We start from the raw sequence: 27,278 nt of genomic DNA on the forward strand, positions 1-27,278 counted from the left end.
AGGAAAAAAACAAGCAGTTCAACAGATATATTTTGTTACCTATTTCGTAACAATGACTTTATCTTGATAAGATATTTAGGTCAAAAATTAATATTTTAATGCGCCTAAATGTTAAATATACTTAATATAAAACCTGCCAAGTCATCCCCCACCATCACCCCCTGCAAGTACTATATTGACACCTTTTAATAAACTGGTTTATATTTCAGTAAAAATGCTTCCTAGGCTAGGTGCAGCGGGTCACTCCTGTAATCCCAGCACTTTGGAAGGTCAAGGTGGGAGGATCACCTGACGTCAGGAGTTTGGACCAGCCTAGCCAACATAGCGAAACCCCGTCTCTACTAAAAATACAAAATTAGTCAGATATGGTGGCCCATGCCTGTAAGCCCAGCTACTCAGGAGACTGAGGTAGCAGAATCACTACAACCCAGGAGGTGGAGTTTGCAGTGAGCCGAGATCACACTACCGCACTCCAGCCTGGGTGACCAGAGCAAGACTCCGTTTATAAAAAACAAAACAAAAATAAAAACAAGAATGCTTCCTAGCAGTTACTGCCCAAGTTAATAGGGGCTCATAATATGGCTAACACAGGGAAAAGATAAACCAAGAGGTTTTATAGGTAGCTTTGTGGATTAAAATGGCTCAGTCTAGCCAATCGAACAGTAAAATAATTCATAAAGTAACAATGAATGAATCGGTTTAATTACTCTGCATTTCCTAAGGTCCTGAGCTATCTGGTTCTCATCACCTACCAGCTACTGTATCATCACCAACAAAAGAATGTCTTCTACCACTGCAATGCTGCACTAAAATAAAAGGGGGTAGGGTAGGAGCAGGACTTCTAAAACTCAACAACTGAAAACAACTCAGTTCAAAAAGGGACAAAGGACTTGGACAGACATTTCTCCAAGTACATACAAATGGCAAATATGCACATGAAAACATGCTCAACACCACTAATCGTTAGAGAAATGCAAATCAAAACTACAATGCGATGCCACCTCACACCCATTAGGATGGCCACTATCAAAAAAAAAAAAAAGTGCTGAGGACAGGGAGAAACTGGAACCCCTGTGCACTGCTGGTGGGGAATGTAAAATGGTGCAGCTGCTGTGGAAAACAGTTTAGTGGTTCCTCAAATAATTAAAAATAGAATTACCATATGATCACATACTCCACTTCTGGGTATATACTCATAAGAATTAAAAAACAGAATCTTGAAGAGGTTTGTATACCCACAGTCATAGCAGTATCATTCACAATACCTAAAATGTGGAAGCAACCCAAGTGTCCATTGGAGAATAAATGAATAAAACATGGTATACACATACAATAGAATATTACTATGCCTTAAAAAGGAAAAAAAAAACTGACATAACATGGACAAACCTTGAGGACATTACATTTAGTGAAATAAGCCAGTCAGAAGAAGACAAATAATATGACATGTAAATCAAATAAGAAGACATATAAGTATGATTCTACTTATATGAGAAATCTAGAGTAGTCAGAATCTTAGAAAGCAGGATGGTGGTTGCCAGGAGCTGGGGAAGAGGGAATAGTGAATTACTGTTAAATGGGTATAGAGTTTCAGTTTTGCAAGATGAAAAGGGTTCTAGAGATAGATGGCAGGGATGGTTGCACAATATTAATATATACTTCATGCCACTGGATTTTAAAATGGTCAAGACAGTATGTACTTTACCACAGTAAAAAAAAAAAAAAATTGGGAATGGGCACGATGGTTCATGCCTATAATCCTAGCACTTTGGAAGGCTGAGAAGGGATGATCACTTGAGCGCAGGAGTTCGAGACCAGCCTAGGGAACATGGCAAGACCTGGTCTCTACGAAAAAAATGTCAAAATTAGCTGGCTATGGTGGTGCACACCTGTGGTCCCAGCTACTTGGGAGGATCACTTCAGCACAGGTTAGGCTACAGTGAGCTGTGATCTCACAACTGTACCCTGCCTGGGTGAGAGACAGAGAGACCCTGTCTCAACAAAACAAAACAAAACAACACAACTGGGCAGGGCAGGGCACAGTGACACACATCTACAGGGACACACACCTATAGTCCCAGCTACTCAGGAGGCTGAGGCAGGAGGTTCACTTGAGGCCAAGAGTTTAAGGATGCAGCGCACAATAATCATGCCTGTGAATAACCGCTGCACTCCAGCCTGGGCAACAGTGAGACCCCCGTCTACCAAAAAAGTAAAAAATAATTTTTAAAACTTGGGACAAAAAATTTAAATTTGTTTAAAAATAAAGAGGGGCTGACCCTCAAATATGTAGAAATAAAAATACACAAAAAGAACATTATCATACAGTTGTAACAGAAGAAATATATAAAGTCAATATAGGCTCTCTTCTATATTAGCAAACTAGCTCATTTTTGATAACATGTTTCTTAACATGTTGGAACTAACAGGCACACACAATGCTTTCAAGAAACACTTTACAACTGCATCTATATAGCAATATTCAACTGTTTACAAACACAGTTTTCACTGAACACTGCTTTAAATTATAATCCCATTATATACACCAAAGTTTTTCGAATTTAACCAGATTTAAATAGAACACAGCAAACCTTAGTTATTTGTAGGTGATTTATCTATACAGAAGTTATCATTTTATTAATAATCACCAGTGATGCTTCCTCTCCATTTTCACTACCACCACCCTACTGAAAGCCTATTATAACCTTCTACAAATGAAACAGCAGCCCCAACTCCTGCCAGACTCCCACCAGTGTGGAGTCAGTCCACCTTATCACTTTCAACCCCCTTCCTCTGCCCAAAAACACTTACCAGCCTCCGATCTCTGAGCGACCCCAGGCTCTTTCCTAGCAAAGCTACATTTCCTTAAGCCTCCTCCAGGGCTTCCTCGGTTCAAAGGGCTTACTTTACCTGTGGGTGTGTACCACTTTATTTTCTATTTTATTCTGATTAAATAATTAAATCTGATTAAATTAGAAAAATTTTGATGTAATGGGATTATAATTTAAAGCAGTGTTCAGTGAACACTGTATTTGTAAACAATTGAATATTGCTATATAGATGCAATTGTATTTTATTCTATTTATTTCTAAAATAAACCATTTTATTTTCTATTTCTGTGACCACTCACAGTTCTCCCCTTTCTTGGCATTTCTTCTCCTATAAACTCTGCCAATCCAAAGTAGGTGCATTCATCCCTCAAAGCTCCCTCAAGTCTCACTAAAAGCAGCCTTGACTGAATTCTCCATTCATTAGGCCAATGCAGTAACTGACCTTTAGATGTACAACTGATAGTGCTTTATCATGCAAACACGTATCTACTTGCTACTTATTTTGAATGTGAACATTACCTCCCTAACCGGGTAACAAACACCTTAAAGCCTATCTCACACTTCTGGCTTCTCCACAATTAAGACTACATAACTGCTGGGCACGGTGGCTCACGCCTGTAATCCCAGCACTTTGGGAGTTCAAGGCGGGCGGATCATGAGGTCAAGAGTTCGAGACTAGCCTGGCCAACATGGTGAAACCCTGTCTCTACTAAGAAGACAAAAATTAGCTGGGCTTAGTGGCACATGCCTGTAATCCCAGCTACTCGGGAGGCTGAGGCAGGATAATCGCTTGAACCGAGAAGGCGGAGGTTGCAGTGAGCCAAGATCCCACCACTGCACTGCAGCCTGGGCAACAGAACGAGACTCTGTCTCAGTGGAGAGGGGGAAGACTACCTAGCCATATCCAAATTAAGTCCTTATTATATACGTGTTAACTGAGTTAATACAAATAATATATAAAGTAAATTAGAATATTCTATTTTAATGGCTTAACATTAATGTGCATATCATTTGAATCCTGTTTAATCATATCCAGAAGTTTAACAAGTGTGTCCTAATGTTCAGGAATTTAAGGATAAAAACAGATTGATCCTCATTAATTTTTCACCTTTCAGATTAGCAAAAATTAAAAGACCAACAATTCAATGCTGATGAGGGTACAGGGAAAACAGTACCTCCACACAACCAAATGGAGTACAAATTGGTGCAATGCTGTGGAAGCTACTGTCGAATTTCTCTCTAAAGGTGAATATCAAAATATTAAATATTCATATTTTGACCCAACAACTTCACATCCGGGCATTTATCCTTTATATATATGTGTAAGTATTCAGAAATATATGCAAAAGTTGTTCATAGCTGCAATGACTGTAAAACTGCAAGAACAGTGCCTGATACATGCTATACACAAAAACACTTCTGAATGAATAATTTAAACAGTGAAAGCCATTGAAGATGTACATCAAAAAAGTACTGGGTAAGTTATGGTACATCTGTAAGATAATAGAACTACTACAATAAATCTGCTGTAATAAATTTTCAGGAAATACTGTTAAGAAAGATTGTCATGGTGCAAAACTCTAGGGAATACTATTCACAGATACTACAAACAGAACAGTGTCCCCACTCCCTCAACCAGACTCTGTGCAGTTGGAAAAGGTTTTTAAATGAAAGAGAAGAAACCAGCCTGGCCAACATGGTGAAACCCTGTCTCCACTAAAAATACAAAAATTAGCCAGGCGTGGTGGCACATGCCTGTAATCCCAGCTACTCGGGAGGCTGAGGCAGGAGAATCGCTTGAACCCGGGAGGCAGAGGTTGCGGTGAGCCGAGACCGTGCCATTGCACTCCAGCCTGGGCAACAAGAGCAACTCTCTGTCTCAAAAAACAAAATAAAACAAAACAAAACAAAACAAAAAAACCTTAAAAAATTGAAGAGGAAAACAAGACTGCCCATGAGAGCACATCAGGATAGTTAATTAAGGAAAGAAAATGGAGATTTTTGCTAGTTTGTTTTTAGATTAGGGGATTATCCATTTTGTTAACAGTAGAACCTTAGCTACAGAGTACTTTGTTTAGTATTATTGTATACACTCATGTTTTCAAGAAACCACAATTTTTCACTTCAAGTGATAAAAAATTTTTTATATCAATCCTTTTGAATAGAAATAATCCCAAGCTGCAAAATTATATACTAATGTATCTTAAATAGAATATACTCATTATGGGCCACGGGCAGTGGCTCATGCCAGTAATCCCAGCAGTCTGGGAGGCTAAGACGGGCAGATCATGAGGTCAAGAGTTCGAGATGAGTCTGGGCAACATAGTGAAACCCTGTCTCCACTAAAAATACAAAAAAAATAGCTGGGCGTGGTGGCGGGTGCCTGTAATCCCAGCTACTTGAGAGGATGAGGTAAGGAGAATTGCTTGAATTTGGGAGGCAGAGGTTGCAGCGAGCCAAGATCAAGCCACTGCACTCCAGCCCAGGTGACAGTGCAAGAGTCCATCTCCAAAAAAAAAAAAAAAAAGGCACATAGTCATTACAGTTTTTTGACATAGGGCTACTGGTTTCAAAATCCCAAGAAGTTCTGGAATGACATTTTTGACCTCATGTCTGTTTTTCCTACCATAGCTCTTCCAGTCTCTCCCTTGTTAACTAATTTCTACTCAACAATATGTTGATGGCTTAGAAATCATTTAATCAACTGTGTATAAATTAAAATACACAGCCTTGCCTTAGAACATCAGGAATATGTGGTCTGATACATAGACATGACTGTATCTCTTTTGACTTCTGCCGATTTTTAATTCTCAGTTCCCAAAAGTAAACAAGTTTCTCCATAGCATTATTCTACATATGTGATATTCACTAAACTTTTATTGTTTTAAGTAGTTTCATCATAAAACCTAATCATTCAAAAATTAACCAACTTCTGAAAGCAATTCCATTGCCCTAGATGCTGTGGCTCTAAAAATATTCAATTAAAGGTCATCATGAGAAATGATTAAATTTTTTCCACTTTTATTTGGCAAACTATATGGTATTTTACTGACATTTTAACTTTCTACCTAAAGTCTATGAGATAATTTATTATATCCAATTGTTTCATCAATCTGACATCTTAAGATTATACCTTACGAAAATCACTTTTTTTCTCTTTTGGGAAGACAAGATAAGGCAACGTTTATAAAGACAGTGATAGGGGACGGGCGCGGTGACTCACGCCTGTAATAATCCCAGCAGTTTGGGAGGCCGAGGCGGGTGCATTACGAGGTCAGGAGATCGAGACAATCCCGGCTAATATGGTGAAACCCCATCTCTACTAAAAATACAAAAAATTAGCCAGGCATGGTGGCGGGCGCCTGTAGTCCCAGTTACTTGGGAGGCTGAGGCAGGAGAATGGCGTGAACCTGCAAGGCAGAGCTTGCAGTGAGCCAAGATCGTGCCACTGCACTCCAGCCTGGGCGGCAGAGAGAGACTCCATCTCAAAAAAAAACAAAACAAAAACAAAAACAAAAACAAAAACACAGTGATAGGTAGGATTCCTGAAAAACATTATTAGTTTTTAGTAAAAGGGTAGAAAGTGTATAAGCCATGAGGCTACGTGTATTTCTGGCATTCTAGCTGAAGCTATAAGCAAAATGCAGGGAGTTTAGTTACTCTTCAAAACAAAACATCTCTGGCATTATTTTATCTAAGCCAAATGAGATAGTTTTGAACACCAAATATGAAAAGTTTTATTTTAGTAAATTTATAATGATCATACTATTTAATTTTACTGAGGTTAATAAAAGAGAAACTCTGTGATGAACAGAGCAAAGTAAGAAAATTTCTATTTCTATTTGTGAACAAAGTAGGAAGGCAAGGAAAGAGAAAAGGACAAGGCCTCTCCCGTGTCTCCCTCTTGGAGTACCACGGTGCAAAAGCCTACTGCAAGCATCTTCACTTAGTCCCCAGTCTTCTGTCCATGTCTCTAAAACACATTCCACTGTAACCACTACCCTACAGACCCTCTTATCCTCTCTGTCCTGTGCTTAGCCATATTCCTGAGGGGCCTCATGAAGTAGGGCTACTTAAGCATATCACTAGTCTGAATCTTTCTCAGAATAATAGAAAGTAATAAATTTGCTAGTCCTTCAACATAAATAAGGAAAAAAAATTTTTTTAAGTAATAAATTTACAATAACTGCTGGGGCAGAACATATAAATGAGCCACAATATTGTGCATGATACTGTCCAAATACCATGATAAAGGAGGAATTACAAAACAAATTACGGAAATATTTTAACTAGATAAATCAACTCTTTAAAAACAAGGCTAAAGATGAAAGTAAAATCATAAAAGACAGACAACTGGGTAATAAGCATTTAAAATACTTGCTCTTGTTGGCCAGGTATGGTGGCTCATGCCTGTAATCCCAGCACCTTGGGAGGCCAAGGCGGGTGGATCACCTGAGGTCAAGAGTTCGAGACCAGTCTGGCCAACATGGTGAAACCCCATCTCTACTAAAAATACAAAATTAACTGGGTGTGGTGGCACATGCCTGCAGCCTCAGCTACTCAGGAGGCTGATCGGGAGAACTGCTTGAACCTGGAAAGTGGAGGCTGCAGTGAGCTGAGACGGCGCCAATGCCCTTCAGCCTGGGCGACAGAACAAGACTTTGTCTCAAAAAAATAAATAAATAAATAAATAATAAAAAATTAAAAAAAAAAATAAGAATTTAAGCAAGATACAAGTTTTCATCTAAAAATCACAAAGATCTGTTTTTAATAGCACCCAATAAAGGCAAAAAGTAATGAGATACGACAGGCATTATCTCACTTTGCTTGTAGAATTTAAACTGGCACTAAAATAATTTGGCAATATGTTTTCAAGAGTCTAAAATGTTCTTATTACTTGATCCAATAATTCTACTCACAGGACTTTGTACAAATAATAAAATGTGAACAAACACTCAATCCTTATTTCAAAGTGAATGTAATAAAGAGATAAAATGCAATACTCCACTTGCTTGGATCACCAGTTTTGCTAAAACACAAATAAAGCAAAAAGCAAAAAACTGAAAAAAAAAAAAAAAAAATAGCCACCTTGCCTGCCCCTAGTCAGGCCATACTAACCCATTTACTAGCTCTACCCCTCACGACCTTCTGACTTAACCAAGACAGACTGCAGTACAATCCTGTAAGAAAGGGAAAAAGCACACTGATACGTTTAAGAGTTTTCACATGACTGAAAATAAAAAGGGTTTTCCCAAGAAAGAAAAGAAAATAATCTTCCAGATCGACTATGAAATATTACTTCCCCATTTATTTCATAAAGAAATCCAAATATATCTGTAAATAATTTCATTAGGCAGTAAGAATTATAACACAGCAAAGCAAAAATTTATTAGTCACATTGTAAGCAATTGATGGGCATTAAATAAAAGCTAAAAAAACACATGTCAAACTCCCTGTGCCACTTTAGAAATAAAATTAAATATAAAAGGTTTATTTCTTAGAAAATCAGTTTAAAAGCTACATTAAATGGAAAATAAATCCCCTTATAAAAATATGAAAAGTATCAAAACACAAAATCAGTATCAATAAATAAGACGTGTCTATTCCCATTCACAGAGAAGCCACCTGAGTTCTACACCATAAGAATGCTTGAGGTAAGTTCCAGCCAGAGCAACTAAGAAAGAAAAGGAAATAAAAGGCATACAAACAGAAAAGAAAGAAGTGAAATTATTCCTGTTCACAGATGGTAGGCTCTTAAACACAGTAAACCTTAAAGATTCCACACAAAAAACATGTTAGAATAAATGAATTCAGTAAAGTAGCAAAATACAAAGTCAACATGCAAAAATCAATTGCATTTTTATAAACTAATAATAAATACGATGAAAAGGAAATTATGCAGTTTTTACAATAGCATCAAAAAGAAAAATATTTCAAAATTAACCAAGAAAATGAAAACCTGTACAATAAAAACTACAAAACATTACTGAAAGATATTAAAGAACACATAAATAAATAGAAACACAGCTCATTTTCATGTACTGGAAGACTTAACTTTTTTTTCCCCATCAGTCTGTGTGGGAAAAGAAAGACTTAATATTGCTAAGATATCAATATCACCCAAACCAATTTACAGATTCACTGCAATTCCTCAGAAACAGAAAAACTCATTCTAAAATTCATGTGGAATCTCCAGGGTCCCAAACAACCAAAACAATCTTACAAAATAATTAAAGCTGGAGAACTCACTCTTCCTGATTCCAAGACATATTACATAGCTACTGTAATCAAAATTGTGGTATTGGCATAAAGGCAGACATCTAGACCAGTGGAATAAATCAACAGTCCAAAACCTTTTTGGCACCAGGACCAGTTTCATGGCAGACAGTTTTCCCACAGACCAGGGAAATGGTTTCTGGATGAAACTGTTTCACCTCAGATCATAAGGCATTAGATTCTCATAAGGAGCATGCAATTTAGATCCCTTACACAAACAGTTCACGATTGGGTTCCTGAACCTATGAGAATTTAATGCCGCTGCTGATCTGACAGGAGGTGGAGCCCAGGCTGTAATGCTCGTTCTCCTGCTGTTCACCTCCTGCTGCTCACCTCCTGCTGTGCGACCTGGTTTCTAACAGGCTGTGGACTGGTGCCAGTCCATGGCCTGAGGGTTGGGGACCTTGGAACAGCTAACCTGGAAATAAAACTTCACATACACAAATACTTTTTGACAAGTGAGGGAAAAGACAGGCTTTTCAACAAATGGTGGGGAAAAACTGGATATCCACAAACAAAAGAACAAAGCTGGACACTCACCTAATACTATATACAAAAATTAACTCAAAAGAGATCAGGCTTAAATGTAAGACCTAAAACTATAAAACTCTTAGAGGAAAACACAGGGCAAAACCTTCACAGCATGAAGTTTAGCAATGATTTCTTGGATATGACACCAAAGGCATTGGAAACAACAATAAAAAATAAACAAATTGGAATTTCATGAAAAAATTTTAAGTTGTACATCAAAAGACACTATCAACAGAGTAAAAACAGCAAGCCACAGAATGGGAGAAAATATTTGCAAATTCATATATCTGATAAGGGATTATATCCATAATATATAAAGAACTCCTAAAACTCAACAACAATAAAACAAACCAATTCAAAAATGGGCCAGAGACTTGCCTATACATTTCTTGAAAGATACATAAATGGCCAAAAAGCACATGAAAATGTACAACATCACCATCTTTACAGAAATGCAAATCATAGCTACAATAAGATACCACCTGACACTCATTAGAATGGCCACTATTTAAAAAAAAAAAAAAAAAAAGGAAAATAAAAGTGTTGTTAAGGATGTGGAGAAATTGGAACCCTTGTGCACTGTTGAAGAGAATGTAAAATGGTGCAGCTGCCATGGAAAACAGTACAGTGATACCTCAAAATACTAAAAACAGAATGACCATGTGATCCAGCAATTCCACTTGTGGGTATACAGCCAGAAGAATTGAAAAGCAGGTTCTCAAAGAGATACTTGTATACTCATGTCCACAGAATTATTCACAATAGCTAAGATGTGGAAGCAACCCAAGTGTCCATCAATGGATAAGCAAAATGTGGTATCCTATAACACAGAAATACAGAAGTAAAACCAGAAGAAACGGCTAAAATAATTAAGGTTGTTGCCTCTTGAAAGTGAGACTGAGGGGTGAAGTGAGTAAAAGATTACTATTTTTCTTTAAAAATGTATACTATCGTATTATTTAGCCTTTAAAGGGCAGAAAATTCTAACATAAACTACGGCATGTTAGAACCTTGAGGACATTAAGTTTAGTGAAATAAGCCAGTCACAAGAGAAATACTGTATGATTCCAATGATATGAGGTACTTGGAATAGTCAAAATCACAGACAGTGGAAGCAGAATAGTAACTGCCAGGGGCTAGTGGGAGGAGAGGAAAGGAAAGCTATTGTTTAATGGGTACAGAGTTTCAGTTTCAGAAGATGAAAAGAGTTCTGGAGATGGATGGCAGTGATGGCTGCACAACATTACCAACATATTTAACACCACTCAACTGTACACTTTAAAATGATGAAGATGATAGATTTTATATTATGTGTATTTTACCACAATAAAAGAACTGGAAAAGAAGAAAGCTCAAATGATATGAAATAAATTTTTTGTTAGATTTCAGTCATGGTTGCAGAATTTTTATCTGTATATTCAAACATTGGGCATTGATGTCTCAATTTTATTATATTAACAGTACATCATTAATCAATAGTTGAAGGTCTCTCATTTCATTTACTCTCTTGTTCAGAAGAAACTGAATTCTCTAACACTTACCTAAACTTGTGGGCTTGATGAGAACATCAAGGACATCATAAAAGGGCAGATTTTTTAACTGCACATCAGGATGGACAGGAGGAATTGGGGGAGATGGCTGCTGCATCTCAAATGTGGGCTTAGTATCTTGAAGCAGCACAGAACCAACAGGAGAGGATGGTGAGTGAGGTGTAACTGAAGTGGAAGGCAAAGAGTGGATTCCAGCCACGGCCAAGTCAGGTTCTACAGGTGATGAGCTACCATCCAAACTGAAAACCGATGATTTGATTGTGGATAAATCAGAAAGTCCTTCAAGAGTTCGTGGATATCGGCGTCTATACAATTCTCGGATTTTAATCTGAACCGCAGGGCTGCAGCCGCTCTTCAATAAATGCAGCGCCCTCATCAGGAGGTCATGCTTGCGTCCACTTTTATTCCGTCCAGCAAAGCCTAGTAATACTTGTAGTTCAGAAACCCTAAAACTAGAAACCATATTCTAAAAGGAAAGAAAAAAAACATGAGCCAAGTCACCCTCAAGCATACAAAAATCCTATCTAAAATATAATGTAAAATGTGATTTTTCCAGCATTCTATCAACTGGCATGTGCTAGTAACAGTATTTCACATACCACTTAGAATCATTACCATTCATAAGATAATCCCGTAAAAATTACATTCAAGTTACGGTGTTAATTATATTTTGTTGTACGAGATCTTAATTTTGTAATCTATAGTCTATTGTTTTCTACTAACCACTTCATTATCTGATTATGCTCTAATGTAAACAGATATTTGCTTTATGATTATAAAATCTATCACCAATGAATATACTCATTTTCAAAACCAACCCCTCTCAATATGCAATGTAATGTGTAATGTTTGTTACAGAATTATCACCAATGAAAAATCACAATGTTAGATGTATAACTTTTGATGCTGAGTAGTAAATCTATAAAAATCAAGTCAGAACTCTGATCCAAAATGCAATGAATTTTTTACCCCAACTCAAACATTAAGGAACAAACAACATCATAAAGATATTTTTAAAAATATTAAAGCTAAAAATCACATACATCTTATTTAGCAGTCAGTCAAACTTCTAAAACGATTGAAATTCCCAGCTGGGTATCCAAATGACAAAAAGACCTTTGAAGAGCAAGGAAATGAGCAGTCATCAATCTTAAAGGGCAACATTTCCTCCACGCTACTCTACTGGCTTGTGCTTGGGTGTAAAACAAAGGTTATAAGCAGTTTCAGCTTCACATCACACCTTCTATTTTTTCAGCAAAACTTAATGAATATTTTTAACCCCTTGCAGCCTCAGGAATCCACCTACTTAGTGATTTCCAGTCAATTCTGAACTCAGAGGCAAATCACACTTGGGTCAGATACCACACATGCACCATCTAGCAAGAAAGAGGAAGAACACCTGGAGCTGACCAAAGCCCTGTCAGAAACGTACCCAGGAGACCTACCTGTGGTTTGGTGTCCCATCCCACCCTCATCACTCCTCCAACCCAGCCCGTGCTACACACTCCACAGTCACTTAGGATTCCTTTTCAACCTGCTTGTCTCATCAGTATAGTGGAAATGTGGGGCAGTTTCTCTGTACTTTTAAGTCTCAGGGATGGCCCAGAAGCAATTGTTTAAAACTCTATATGGTTTTTAAATACTTGTTGGTATAAATACTTGCTAGTTTACTAAAATGCAAACAGATTTAAATATACCAAAGTCATCCATATACACTGTCATAACTGTACTTTGCGTACTATATATGTCTCCATATTTCATATTGTACAAGTAAGAGGATATTAAATTGTAATCCTGGCAGGCCATTTTATACTCTAATTCAGTGCTGTCCAACACAAATTAATAGAAGACACACATTAAACCTTCCAGTAGTCACATTAAAAAAACTGAGCCCAGAACAGTGGCTCACACCTATAATCCCAGTGCCTTTGGAGGACAACACAAGAGAATCACTTGAGCCCAGGAGTTCGAGACCACACTGGACAACATGGTAACATACTGTCTCTACAAAAATTTAAAAATTAGCCAGTCGTGGTGGTCAGTGTGCCTGTGGTCCGAGTCACTCAGGAGACTGAGGTGAGAGGATCACTTGAACCCAGGAATTCAAGGCTACAGTGAACTGTGATCACGCCACCATACTCCAGCCTGGGCAACATTAAGACTGTCTCAAAAATAATAATGATAATTTACATTAACATAGTTAACCCAATGTATCAAAACTATCTTTTCATCTCAACATGCAATCAATTTTTGTAATTTAAAAATAATCATTTTTTAAAGTGTCAGTGGGATATTTTTTCATACTAAGTCTTCAATATCTGGTGTATATTTTACACTGACAATGCATCTCAATTTGGATTAACCACACTTCGAGTGCTTAAGAGCCACATGTGGCCACTAGCTACCAAACACTGGACAATGCAGCTCTAAATCATACTCTAAATAGCAACACATACCACAATGCCATGGTCACTGTATTTCAATTTGCTTTATTTCCTCCACATGCAAGATGAAGATTTTATTCATCTTACCTCTCTAGTGCAGACAACAAAGAAGGAAAACAAGAAAACTTTTGGCCTATCTCATAACAAACCAGTCACAGCTTACTCAACATCTCATGCATTAAATGGAAGACAACAGCTTCTTGGGAAGGGTTTACCCAAGCGAGGAATACGATGCATCTTTCCCTCAATCTTAGTAAATACTTCAACTGATTGTGGAACACTAACACTAAAAAAGGCAATCACACAGATACAATATAACTATGATTTTTTCTAATTCAGAATTCATTACTTTGCTTCACTCCTTATACTTACTGTCAGATACTCTTCATTTTAAGAATGTTTTACAGAAATGACAAAATAAAGCACAAAGTCACCCTACCTAAGCTTGACTCTCACAAGGAATTTCTAGGAGGTCTCATATCTCATATTTCCAGTGATAACATTATTTGACAAAGGATGTTAATGCAACTGGCTCTATCGACTGTTGTAAACAGACAAAAAGTAAGACATAAGGGCTTAGACTATGAATGTGGAATCACAGAATTCTGAACAGCAGAGGGACAGTCTTTGCATTACAAAATGCTGCAAAGATAAAGTACTGCTGGAGACACAGCCAAAGGTAATGAAGTCAACAGGGCCCTGTGAAAAACTTCAAGCCAGCAATCAGCAGTTGTTGTTCAAGCCCAAGTACCAAGACTTTGGACCCTGGGAAAGTCATTTCCTCCCTCTGGTCATCAATTTCTATTTTAAAATAACCAGCATCCAAAAAAAATCTCTCTCCTTGGCCAGGCATGGTGACTCACACCTATAATCTCAGCACTCTGGGAGGCAAGGTGGGTGGATCATTTGAGGTCAGGAGTTCAAGACCAACCTGGCCAATATGGTGAAACCCCGTCTCTACTAAAAATACAAAAATTAGCCGGGCGTGGTGGTATATGCCTGTAGTCCCTGCTACTCGGGAGGCTGAGGCAGGAGAATTTCTCGGACCAGGGAGGTGGAGGTTGCAGTGAGCCAAGATGGAGCCACTGCACTCCATCCTGAACGACAGAATGAGACCCCATCTCAAAAAACAAAAAACAAAAAACAAAAATCCCTCTCCTTTATTTAGCACTTACTGATAAAATAATCTCAAAGCAGCTTACCAAGTAAAATTCTATGAATATGTTGTTTGGCAAACCTTACCGGATCCCACTTCCTCTAGAAGTAATACCTATTTTTTCTTAACTTAGTCTTCCACCAAGTTTCGGGCCCTTCCTCCAGTGAGTGGGTGTGGTGAGTAGAGAGGGTTGCCAGAGCCCTCATGGGGGTTAAGGTTAGCCTGCTGACACTACCAAGAACGGATTTCAGTTATTTTTCTCCATCAACCTCTGATGTCAGTATCTTTAGTCTAATTTTTTCCAAGTGGTTTTTCCACTCCACTGTGCTGCCTCTCAAAGGCTCCCGAGTCAGCCCACTTCAGTTAAAACTGCTATGTGTTCTACAGAGGAATTTCCCTACAGAGAAATGTGTTGGCATAATGAATTGTGTAAAAAGATACATAATCTAAATTCCAAACAAAAGCTAACATAAATTAAGACCAGAGTTTTATATCAACCTTGTTCCTTTATCAAATGAAAATAAACACAAAATTATTAAAAATTTTAAAACTGGGATATTATATAATTGAAACACTACACACAAGCTGAAGGTGCTACCTCATTAGGTAGAAAATACTCATTAAGCTGGGCACGGTGGCTCATACCTGTAATCCCAGCACTTTGGGAGGCCAAAGTGGGTGGATCACTTGAGGTCAGGAGTTTGAGACCAGCCTGACCAACATGGTGAAACCCCATCTCTACTAAAAATACAAAAAAATTAGCCAGGCGTGGTGGCAGGTGCCTGTAATCCCAGCTACCCAAGAGGATGAGGCAGGCGAATCGCTTGAAACCGGGAGGTGGAGGTTGCAGTGAGTCGAGACCATGCCATTGCACTCTAGCCTAGGCAGCAAGAGGGAAACTCCATCTCGAAAAAAAAAAAAAGAACCTCATCAAACAGGTATACATGATAGTTACATGTAATCACCAGTGAATAAAAATATTTCCCTGAGATTGCTCTTCAATTCTAAAACATGAGATAGAAACTGCAAAAACAGCCTAGAATTTGGGGAAGTGCTAATAAGGTTAGAAATCACTGTAAAGGTCAATATAAGCTCTGCAGATTCCCCATCTGCTATGATGTATATAATACAGGAGGAGATGAGAAGCCGCTGAGGGCAACTGACAAACTGTATTATTAATACTGCCTACTCCAGTTACAATATTAAAATAATCTACCTCAGGCCAGACACAGTGGCTCACACCTGTAATCCCAGCACTTTGGAAGGCCGAATGGGGTGGATCATCTGAGGTCAGGAGTTCAAGAACAGCCTGGCCAACATGGCAAAACCCCGTCTCTACTAAAAACACAAAAATTAGCCGGACGTGGTGGCTCGCACCTGTAGTCCCAGCTACTAGAGAGGCTGAGGCAGGAGAAATGCTTGAACCTGGGAGGTGGAGGTTGCAGTGAGCGGAGATCACACTACTGTACTGCAGACTGGGTGACAGAGCAAGACTCCATCTCAAAAAATAATCATCATCATCTACGTCTTCATTTATAAGTAAGAACAAAGAAAAACTACCAGATTAACATAATCCCTCAAAAAAGAGTGACCAAGCTAATGCCATACGTAAGAGGAACTATGTCGCAAGCCAGAAAGATACCTCAGTTCCTAACTACTTACTCTTTTCAAAGGTCACTGCAGGCCCCAGTTCCTGGTCCTGTATTCCTGGTGAAATCATGTAATGCCTATAATTAAATCCACTTTTATTTGAGAGACTAATGGATTTCTCCCTTACAAGACAATGATTACAATAACACCTAGGCTAAAGAAATCAAATTGAAAATCAACTATTAAAAGAAATAAAGAAAATGCTACATTCCAAATTCAGGGAAAACATCTCCCTAAATGTTCCTATTATTATACAACAAAGATTTAAAATAGTCAATTAAGGAAGCAAAAAAGTAACAATAAAATAAACCAAAAAGGCTGGGGAACAGTTACAGGGTAAAAACAAAAACAAAAACAAAAATTAATTAGAAAACAAAATGCAGTGAAGTCAGACGCACAAAAGGGAAAGTAAATAAATGTATGGTCTTATAAATGAAAAAAAAAAAAAAAGACCAAAAAACTAAGCAAATTTCTTTAAACCAAGAAAACAGCACATGCAAGTATGTATTCTAACAACTTAAATACAGACAAAAGTGGTTTCCTAGAAAAATATAAATTACTCCATCTGATTCAAGAAGAGGTATGTTGTCTTGCCCTCCCTCCACATCCAAACACATCTACCCAAACAAGACAGCTTCATGAATAAATTCCACAAAGCTTTCAAGGAAAGGACAGAATTCTGTTCCTTAAACTGTTCAAGAGAATAAAAGCCAGGGAGTCAAATACATACATGTTAGAAGACAAATATAGAAAAATGCTGAACACAAAACACAAAATTCAAAAAACATGCAAATTATTGGTTTTCAAACTTCAGCAGAAGACCACCCTATCCAACCAAACTTTTAGGCAAAAACCTATTAAACGGTGGGCCTAGTATACCATCCATTCTTTCTCATTTCTCAACATGGACCAGAAGAAGTCTTTGTGTAACACAATTTATAAACCAATATTAACACATCAATATTTCCTGTGAAATATTGTAGGCACAAAAGTCCTCAATGTACCCAATACAGTTTAATCTACCAATATTAGAATGGTTTAATATAAATTAAGTAAATTACTTGGTTAAGATGATTTCTATCCTTACAGTCACAAGATTGAATATTTATGTATAAAATTATACAATATATGGAGTTTCCTTTCAAATAATTTGGGGGAAGTAGGTGGGGACATATATGACAAAAGACTGGAGTTGATAACTTCTGAAGCTCTGTACTGGGGACACGAAGAATTTTCTATCATTGTAAATTTAAGAATGTTCCGATAACTTAAAAGTTTGCTTGAACAGGAGAAACTGGGTGTGGGGCACGTGGGGACTCTACTATCTTCCTAAGTTTTCTATAAATCTAAAAGTACTCTGGATTTCATTAAACAAAAACTGTTAGTCTGTTTAAAGGTAAGGTAAAAAAGTGATTATGGTATAAATACTATTTTCCATAAAAGGAACCCAGACTCCTTGGGGAAATGGGTGATTGCAGGTCTGGGGAAGAAAATGCACAAGATGAGCCTAGAATATTTTATCGCACCAGAAAACAGAGAAGCTATCAAAGACCACAGGGCACTTGTCAGAAGGGCAAAGAAAGCATCCAGAATGGGCTCCTAGTAGCCTAAGATGAGAAAATTTGAGCACCAAAAAGAGTAACAACTGCACTGGACTCAAACCGATTAAATATAGTAATGTTTCATTTTATTCATAATGATACTTTAAAAATCACTGATCTCCTTTAAAGGATGTTAAGGGAAAAATTCATCATTATTCTGAAAACTGATAGAGACAATGCAAAAAGATTTTTGGTTTGAGTAGAAAAGCCATATGATTAATGGGCTAAATGCTAGAAGAGCATTTGATAAAATTCTATTCATTCCTGATGGACTCTCTCAATAAACAAGAATAGAAGGAAATTCTGTTATCACAATAACTGGTATCTGTCAGAAAGCAATAGCTAATATGCTAAAAATGAAACACTAAATCACAAAGCTAAGACTTCTAAAACATATACTATGTTCTGTCATTTGACAGTATTCCAAAAACTCTAGATAATACAAGGCAATATAATTTGAGGGGGTTTTTTTGAGACAGGATCTCACTTTATTGCCCAACCTGGAGTTTAGCGACACAACCTTGGCTCTCTGCAGCCTCAACCTCCCAGGCTCAAGTGATTCTCCCACCTCAGCCTCCATAGTAGCTGGGAGGCCAGCCCAGGAGTCTCCCTATGTTGTGCAGGCTGGTCTTAAACTTCTGGGTCCAAGTGATCCTTCCACCTTGACCTCCCAAAGTGCTGGAATTATAGGTGTGAGCTAATATACCAAGGCAATGTAATTTTTTTTTTTTTTTTTTTTTGAGAGAGAATCTCACTCTGTCACCCAGGCTGGAGTTGCAGTGGCACCATCTTGGCTCACTGCAACCTCTGCCTCTGGGATTCTTGTGCCTCAGCCTCCCAAATAGTTGGGATTACAGGCACAGACCACCACGCCCGACTAAATTTTGTATTTTTAGTACAGACAGGGTTTGCCAAGTTGGTCTTAAACTCCTGGCCTCAAGTGATTCACCCACCTCAGCTTCCCAAAGTGCTGGGATTACAGGCGTGAGCCACTATGCCCAGCAAGGCAATATAAATTTTTTAAAAGTAACACTTACTATTCACAAATGACAAGATTCTCTATATTAGAAATATAAGAGAATCCACTGAAAAATTTAACCCAATAATATCAAGGCAAAACATTGAATTTTCCGTATATCAAATATATTTTCAAGTGACTGAAAAAGACTATTAAAAAAACAGTAACACAAAAACATAAAATGTAAAAGAATAAATTTTTTAATTTTGCAAGAGGTACATTAAACTACAGAATAAAAGAAGCTTTGAGGCCGGGTGCGTTGGCTCACGCCTGTAATCTCTTTGGGAGGCTGAGGCAGGTGGATCACCTGAGGTCAGAAGTTCAAGATCAGCCTGGACAACACAGTGAAACCCCGTCTCTACTAAAAATACAAATATTAGCCAGGCATGGTGGGAGGGTGTCTGTAATCCCAGCTACTTGGGAGGCTGAGGCAGGAGAATCGCTTGTATCTGGGAGGCGGAGGTTGCAGTTAGCCGAGATTGCACCACTGCTCTCCAGCCTGGGTGACAGAGTGAGACTCCATCTCAAAAAAAAAAAGAAAAAAAAAAGCTTTGAATAAATTAAAGAGACTGCATCACACATGTTACTAAAAATACTCAACACTGAAAAGGTATCAATTGTTTCCAAGTTATAAATATAAAAAAACTCCAATGACTGGTTAATGAGTTGGAGAGTTTAACAGACCAAAACCTTAATAAAGAATTAAATAAAACATATAATACGGCAGGTCATGATGAATAAAATGAACAAAAACAAAGGAGTAAGGGAAACAAAAAGTGAAGAAATAGAGGATTTGCCATTTTAAAGGGGGAAGGTCTCACTGAAATAGTAATTGAATAAGTAACTGAAGCAGGAGGAAAGCACTCTACGGATATCCGAAGAAAAGCAAGCATTCCAAGGCATTCCATAGCAAATGCAGAAGTCCTGAAGACAAAAGCAGGCCTGACACATTCAATGAAAGTGAACTGCAAAAAGTGCACCACTGCTGAACCAGAGTAATCTCGAGGAATGAGCATCTGTCGTTATTTGAGACAGGGTCTTGGCTCAGCTGTCCAGAGTGCAGTGGTGCAAACACTGCTCACTGCAGCCTCAACCTCCTGAGCTCAAGTGATCTTCCTGCCTCAGCCTCCAGTGTAACTGGGACTACAAGCACACATCACCATGCCTGTTAATTTTTTTATTTTTAGTAAAGATGAGATTTCATTATGTTTTGCACACTGGTCTCAAACTCCTGGGCTCAAGTGATGCTTCTGCCTTGGCCTCCCAAAGTGCATAAGCCACCATGCTGGGCCCAGAATGAGTATTAAGACCACAGAATGATGTTCGTTTTTCACACAAAACAAATGTGGGGAGGGAGGTAGTCAACTAAACAAACCTTTACTATATGAAATAACAGTATCAAATTTGTGAGGTTAAGAAAACACAGATCTCATCCTGAGAGCATCAGGAAAAATATAAAAATAAATAAGACGGAATGAAAACGCTGAGCAATTAAGGCATATAAATTGGCAGTAGGGTGCAAGGGTGCACTTTGGGAGGCCAAGTGGACAGATCACTTGAAGTCAGAAGTTTGAGATCAGTCTGGTCAACACGGTCCAACACCACTTCTACTAAAAAATACAAAAATTAGGGGGGCATGGTGGCTCACGCCTGAAATCCCAGCACTTTGGAAGGCTGAGGCAGGCGGATCACTTGAGGTCAGGAGTTTGTGACCAGCCTGGCCAACACGGTAAAACACAGTCTCTACAAAAAATACAAAAATTAGTTGGGTGTGGTGATGGGAGCCTGTAATCCCAGCTACCTGGAGGCTGAGACAGGAGAATCGCTGAACCCAGGAGGTGGAGGTTGCAGTAAGCCGAGATCGCGCCACTGCACTCCAGCCTGGGTGACAGAGCGAGACTCCATCTTTTAAAAAAAAAAAGATAATATAGGCAAGGCACAGTAGCTCCAACCTGGTAATCTCAGCTATTTGGGAGGCTGCGGTAGGAGGATCACTTGGGCCAGGAGTTCAAGACCAGCCTGGGCAACAAAGTGAGACCCAGCTTCTGCCAAAACAAACAAACAAAAAAATGTTTTTAATTACCACGGCTTGGTGGTGCTCACCTGTAGTCTTGATTATTTAGGAGGCTGAGGCAGGAGGATACCCTGGGTCCAGGAGTTTGAGGCTGCGGTGAGCTACAATCATATCAGTGTTCCCAGCCTGGGTGACAGAGTAAGACCTCATCTAAAAAAAATACATAATAGAGGCTGGGCACAGTGGCTCACACCTGTAATCCTAGCACTTTGGGAGGCCGAGGCGGGTGAATCGTGAGGTCAGAAGTTCGAGACCAGCCTAGCCAAGATGGTGAAACTCCATCTCTACTAAAAATACAAAAATTAGCTGGGCCTGGTGGCAGGTGCCTGCAATCCCAGCTGCTCAGGAGGCTGAGGCAGAAGAACTGCTTCAATCTTAGAGGTGGAGGCTGTGGTGAGCCGAGGTCACACCATTGTACTCCAGCCTGGGTGATAAGAACAAAACTCTGTCTTAAATAATATTTAAAAAAATAAAAATAAAGAAAAACTAACAACAATTCAATATAATTTCTTCCAGAAAACAGAAGATGAGAGAACATTCCCAAATTCATTTCATGAAACTAATATTACCATGATACCAAAACAAAGACACACAAAAAATTAAACTACAGGCTGGGTGCAGTGGCTCATGCCTGTAATTCCAGCACTTTGGGAGGCTGAGGTGGGAGGATCACCTGCGGTCAGGAGTTTGAGGTCAGCCTGACCAACATGGAGAACCCCATCCCTAAGAAAAATACAAAATTAGCCGTGGCACATGCTTGTACTCCCAGCTACTCGGGAGGCTGAGGCAGGAGAATCGCTTGAACCTGGGAGGCAGAGGTTGTGGTGAGCCGAGATCATGCCATCGCACTCCAGCCTGGGCAACAAGAGTGAAACTATCTCAAAAAAAAAAAAAAAAAAAAAAATTAAACTACAGATCAATATTCATCATGAATATAGATGTTAAAATCCTTAACAAAATATGAGCCAATAAAATTCAGCAACATATAAAAAGAATTAAATACCATGGTCATTATGCACCATGACCAAGTGGAGTTTATTCCAGTATGCAAGGCTGGTTCATTATATGCCACTGCTGCTCAGCATTTTCGCTGTGTCTTATCTGTGTATTTGTTTTGAGATCTATAGAATACATCATATTAACAGTTACAAAAAAACAAATCATATTATCAAATCAATCAATGTGAAAAAAGCATTTCACAAATTCAACACCTGCTCATGATTTAAAAACCCGCAAAAACAAGAACAGAGGAGCTTCCACAATTTGATAAACAGGTCTACCAAAAAAAAAAAATTAAGCCAATATTATACTCAGGGGTGAAAGATTGCTTTCCCTCTAATAATTGGAACTGAGGCAAAGATGCCTACTATCACCACTCATTCAACATAGTACTAAAAGTTCTAGCTAGCAGAATAAGACAAGAAATGGAAATAAAAGGAATAAGAGTTGAAATAAAAAAATAAAACTATATTTGTAGGTGGAATGATTGTTTACATAGAAAATCTCAACAAATTTACAAAACAACTCCTAGAACTTGTGAGTTCAGCAAGGTCCCAGGATATAACATTAACACACAAAAACCAATCCCATTTTTATACACTAAAAATCAACATGTGAAAACAAGTTAAAAACATCACCATTTATAACACTCCAAAGAAAATTAAAATACATATGTAAAAATGTAACAAACATGTACAGGACTTATATGCTGAAAACTACAGAACACTGAATTTTAAAAAAATCTAAGAAAATCTAAAAGCCGGGCACGATGGCTCACGCCTGTAATCCCAGCAGCACTTTGGGAGGCTGAGGTGGGCGGATCACTGAGGCCGGGAGTTCCAGACCTGTCTGACCAACATGGAGAAACCCCATCTCTACCAAAGACACACAAAAAAATTAGCCGTGCATGGTGGCACATGCCTGTAATCCCAGCTACTCGGGAGGCTGAGGTAGGAGAATCGCTTGAACCTGGGAGGCAGAGGTTGCAGTGAGCCGAGATCGTGCCATTGCACTCCAGCTTGGGCAACAAAAGCGAAACTCTGTCTCAAAACAAAAAAAAAGAGAGAGAAAAGAAAATCTAAATAAATAAATTCCTCACAGATTTGGAAAACTCAACATAGTAAAGACATCAACTTTCCCCAAACCGATATATAGGTTTAATATAATTAGTATCCAAATTCCAGCAAGATTTTTGTAGATATAGATGAGCTTATTCTAAAATGTGTATGAAAAGGCAAAAGAAATAATAATAGAAGAGCCAAAACAATTTTTAAAAAGGACAGAGGGAGAGGAATCAATCTATTCCATGTTACAACTTAGCTAGGACTGACAGACTGCGTGGTTATTAGTGGGCAGGTAGACACACAGATGAAGCGAACAGAATACAGAACCCAGAAATAGACATATACATATACATCCAAATAATTGTTGATAAAAGTGTAAAATTAACTCAGTGGAAGAAAGACAGTCTTTCAACATATGGTGCTGGATCAACTGGACACCCATAGACAGAAAAATGAACTTCCACTTAAGTCTCATACCTTATACAAAAGTAACTCCAAATGGATCACAGAGTCTAATGTAAAAATAAAACTACAAAACTTTTTTTTAATAAGCAGGAAAATCTTCAGGATCTAAGACTAGGCAGAGTTCTTAGATTTGAAACTAAAAGCAAGATCCATAAAAGGAAATATGACACATCAGACTTCACGCAAACTAAAACTTGTGCTACTCAAAAGACTCCTTTAAAAGGATAAAAAGACAATCAACAGATGCAAAGAAAATATTAACATTTGCAAACACATATCTGACAAAGGACTACTATCCAGGATATACTTAGAACTCTCAAAACGCAACAGGAAAAGAAAAATAATTCAATTAGAAAAAGGACAAAAGACACAAAGAGACATGTCATGGATGGTGATATTACAGATGGCAAATAAGCACACAAAAATATGTTTAGCATCATTAGCCATTGGGGAAATGCAAATAAAAACCTCACTGAGATATCACTAGATACCTACCAGAATGGCTAAAATGAAAAACACTGATAACACCAAATGCTGGCGAGGATGCAGAGAAACTGGATCACTCCATACATTGCTGGTAGGGATGTAAAATGGTACAGCCACTCTGGAAAACAGTTTAGCAAGTTCTTTAAAAACTATACATACAATGACCACACAACCCAGCAACTGCACTCCTGGGCATTTATCTCCGAGAAAGATGTGTGCATAAGTTTACCAAAAAAACCTATGCACAAATCTTTATAGCAGTTTTATTCATAATTATCAAAAAACTGTAAACAACCCAGATGTCCCTCAACAGGTGAATGGTTAAACAAACTATAGTGAAATCACATCGTGGAAAGCTATTCAGCAACAAAAAGGGATGAGCTGTTTATACACAACAACTTGGATGAACTTCCAGAATTATGTTGAATGAAAAAGCCAGACCCAAAAGGTTACATACTGTGTGATTCTATTTATGTAATATTTTTGAAAAGATAAAAATCACAGAAATGAAAAAGATGAGTGGGCCCCAGAGAGTGAGGGAACTGGATGAGACAGGAACAAGTGTGACTATAAAATGACAATACTTTGGAGGGAGGAATCCTTGTGGTGAAAAAATGGTCTATATCTTGATTGTGTTAATGTCAATATCCTGGTTGTGATACTGTACTAAGGTCTTTAAGATGTTAACTCTGAAAAAAACTAGAGAAAGAGTACACGGAATGTCTCTGCATTATTTCCTAGAAATGCAAGTGAATTGGCAATCATCTTCATTAAAAGTTTAATTTAAAAACTACAAGGAGTAAGACTATCAGACTAGATTTTTAATTTTCTTAAAATTCAATGGCATTATATTCGAAAGAGATAAAACTGAAATAAAAGGACACAAAAATGTAAGAGTGAAGCAAAATTTTTTAAATTAGGCAAAACTGACAAAAACAAAAATAATCTAGAAGGCCGTACGCAGTGGCTCACGCCTGTAATCCCAGCACTTAGGGAGGCTGAGGTGGGCAGATCACCTGAGATCAGGAGTTCAAGACCAGCCTGGCCAACATGATGAAACCCCATCTATACTAAAAATACAAAAATTAGCCGGGCATGGTGGCGGGCACCTGTAGTCCCAGCTACTCAGGAGGCTGAGACAGGAGAATCACTTGAACCCAGAAGGCGGAGGTTGCTGTGAGTCGAGATTGTGCCATTGTACTCCAGCCTGGGTGACAGAGCAAGACTCTGTCCGTCTCAAAAAAAAAAAAAAGAGATGGGGGTCTCACTATGGTACTCAGGCTGGTCTCAAACTCTCGGGCTCAAGTGATGCTCCCACCTCAACCTCCCAAGGTGCTAAGATTACAGGATTACGGTTCTTTCATGTGCTAGTAATAATGTTAAAAATATGGTTTAAAAATCAATAGAACTACAAAGAAAAATGAAAAATAAAACAAAATTCTAGTAAAAAATTAACTCTGCTCATAATAAAAAATAAAGATATGAGATTTGAACAACATAATTAACAAGCCTACATACTGGACATATATAAAACTGTACCAAAAACCAGGCAATATTCTCTTCATGTACAAATAAAAATTATTAAAATGGATCACATTTTTAATAGTCTAAACATATTTCAAAGAATTGGCATTATACACACCAACTGGCATCACACACAAACATGCTGCCTAACCAAAATGCAATTACAAATCAACAGCCAAATCAACTAGAGGAACTCTCATATGTTTGGAAATTAAATTTTTAAATAGTTCGTAAGTTAAAGAATTCACAGTGGAAAACAGAAAAACACAAGTAAAAATAACAGAAATATTACACATCAAAACATATAACAAGGAGGCAATACGCAGACATTTTATGATCTTAAATAACTAGGTTAAAATGCTAAAAATTAATGACAGGCACCCAACTTAAGAAATTAGAATAAAAGAACAGAACTCCAAAGGAAATACAAGAAAAGAAAAGAAGAGCAAAAATTAATGAAACAGGGGAAGGATACACTAAAGAGCATAAACAATATCAAAAACTTGATTCTCTGAAAAATCTTTAAAAACTGGCAAACTTTTAGCCAAAAATTATCAAGAAAAAAAGAAGGCATTTGAAAAAAAGACAAGGGGATATTAACTACAAGTACCTGAAAATAAGAGATTAACATCTAAATGCTACAAATTCAAGGATGTGGACGAAATGAACAACTTGCTATAAAAGTATGAACTACTAAAACAGGTTTGAAACTTGAAAATATGAACAGTCCTACAACCAAAGCAATTGAAGCATTCCTCAAAGAAAAAAATAGTAATAATTTTATGAGCAAGTTCTACTAAATATTTAAGAAACAGACCTTTCTAATGTTACATAAACTCTTTCAGAACAGGAAAGATATATTTTTTAATTATAGGCTAGTTGTACTCATTATGAGAGACAAAAATCGTAAATTAAATATCTCCAAACTGAGCCCAATGAAAAAAAGGAACAGATAGATCAGGGTTGAATTTATATCTGCAACACAAAGTTTGTTTAAATATTGGGAAAAAATTAATATAACTCAGCATGTTAACAGATTACAAAAGAGAAATACATAATTTTCTCAAAAGATGCAGAAAAAGCTCCTGATAAAATTCATTCATGATTTTTTTAAATTAGCAAACTAAGAAAGGGAACATCCTTAACCTGAAAAGATTATCTATAATACACCTACAGCAAGCATTATACTTAACTGTGAAACTTTGAAAGCATTCCCTTTAAAATCAGGAACAAGATCAGGATGCCCCCATCACAGCTTCTATTCAACATTGTACTGGAGATCCTAGCCAGCACATTAAGACAAGAAAAAGAAAGAAAAAAAAAAGCATAAGAATTGGAAAGGAGGAAACAAAGAGGTCATTATTCAGATAGGACTGTCTGCATAGAAAAATCCAAAAGAAATCTAAAGATAATTTATCACAATTAGGAGTATAGCAAGGTTGTTATACGAAGCCAAACTGTACTTCTATACACAGCAAAGTATAATTATAAAAAGTTAGTATTTATGATTTGCTATAAAAATGTTGTCAGAAATAAATCTAACAAAATATTTGCAGTACTTTAACTGAAAATAACAAAACTTTACTGAAAGACGTTGTAAAAAACCTTA

General features: G+C 37.6%; 1 protein-coding gene across 7 annotated transcripts in view; it reads right to left on the reverse strand.

The window, feature by feature from the left end:
* The window catches only part of PIAS2 (protein inhibitor of activated STAT 2), a 108,044-nt gene that overhangs the window by 66,936 nt on the left and 13,830 nt on the right, over positions 1–27,278 (reverse strand). For 2 of the 7 annotated variants that reach the window (XM_025365434.1, XM_025365435.1), the window contains exon 2: positions 11,180–11,654. In XM_025365434.1, the coding sequence (XP_025221219.1) occupies positions 11,180–11,654 (475 nt within the window). Of the gene's footprint in view, positions 1–11,179; positions 11,655–14,071; positions 14,174–15,433; positions 15,694–24,154; positions 24,264–26,862; positions 26,952–27,278 lie in introns of all 7 variants that reach the window. The other 5 variants (XM_025365441.1, XM_025365438.1, XM_025365437.1 and 2 more) reach the window with 5 other exon arrangements.

The sequence above is a fragment of the Theropithecus gelada genome, chromosome 18 (genome assembly GCF_003255815.1).
Source record: "Theropithecus gelada isolate Dixy chromosome 18, Tgel_1.0, whole genome shotgun sequence".
Taxonomy (NCBI): Eukaryota; Metazoa; Chordata; class Mammalia; order Primates; family Cercopithecidae; genus Theropithecus; species Theropithecus gelada.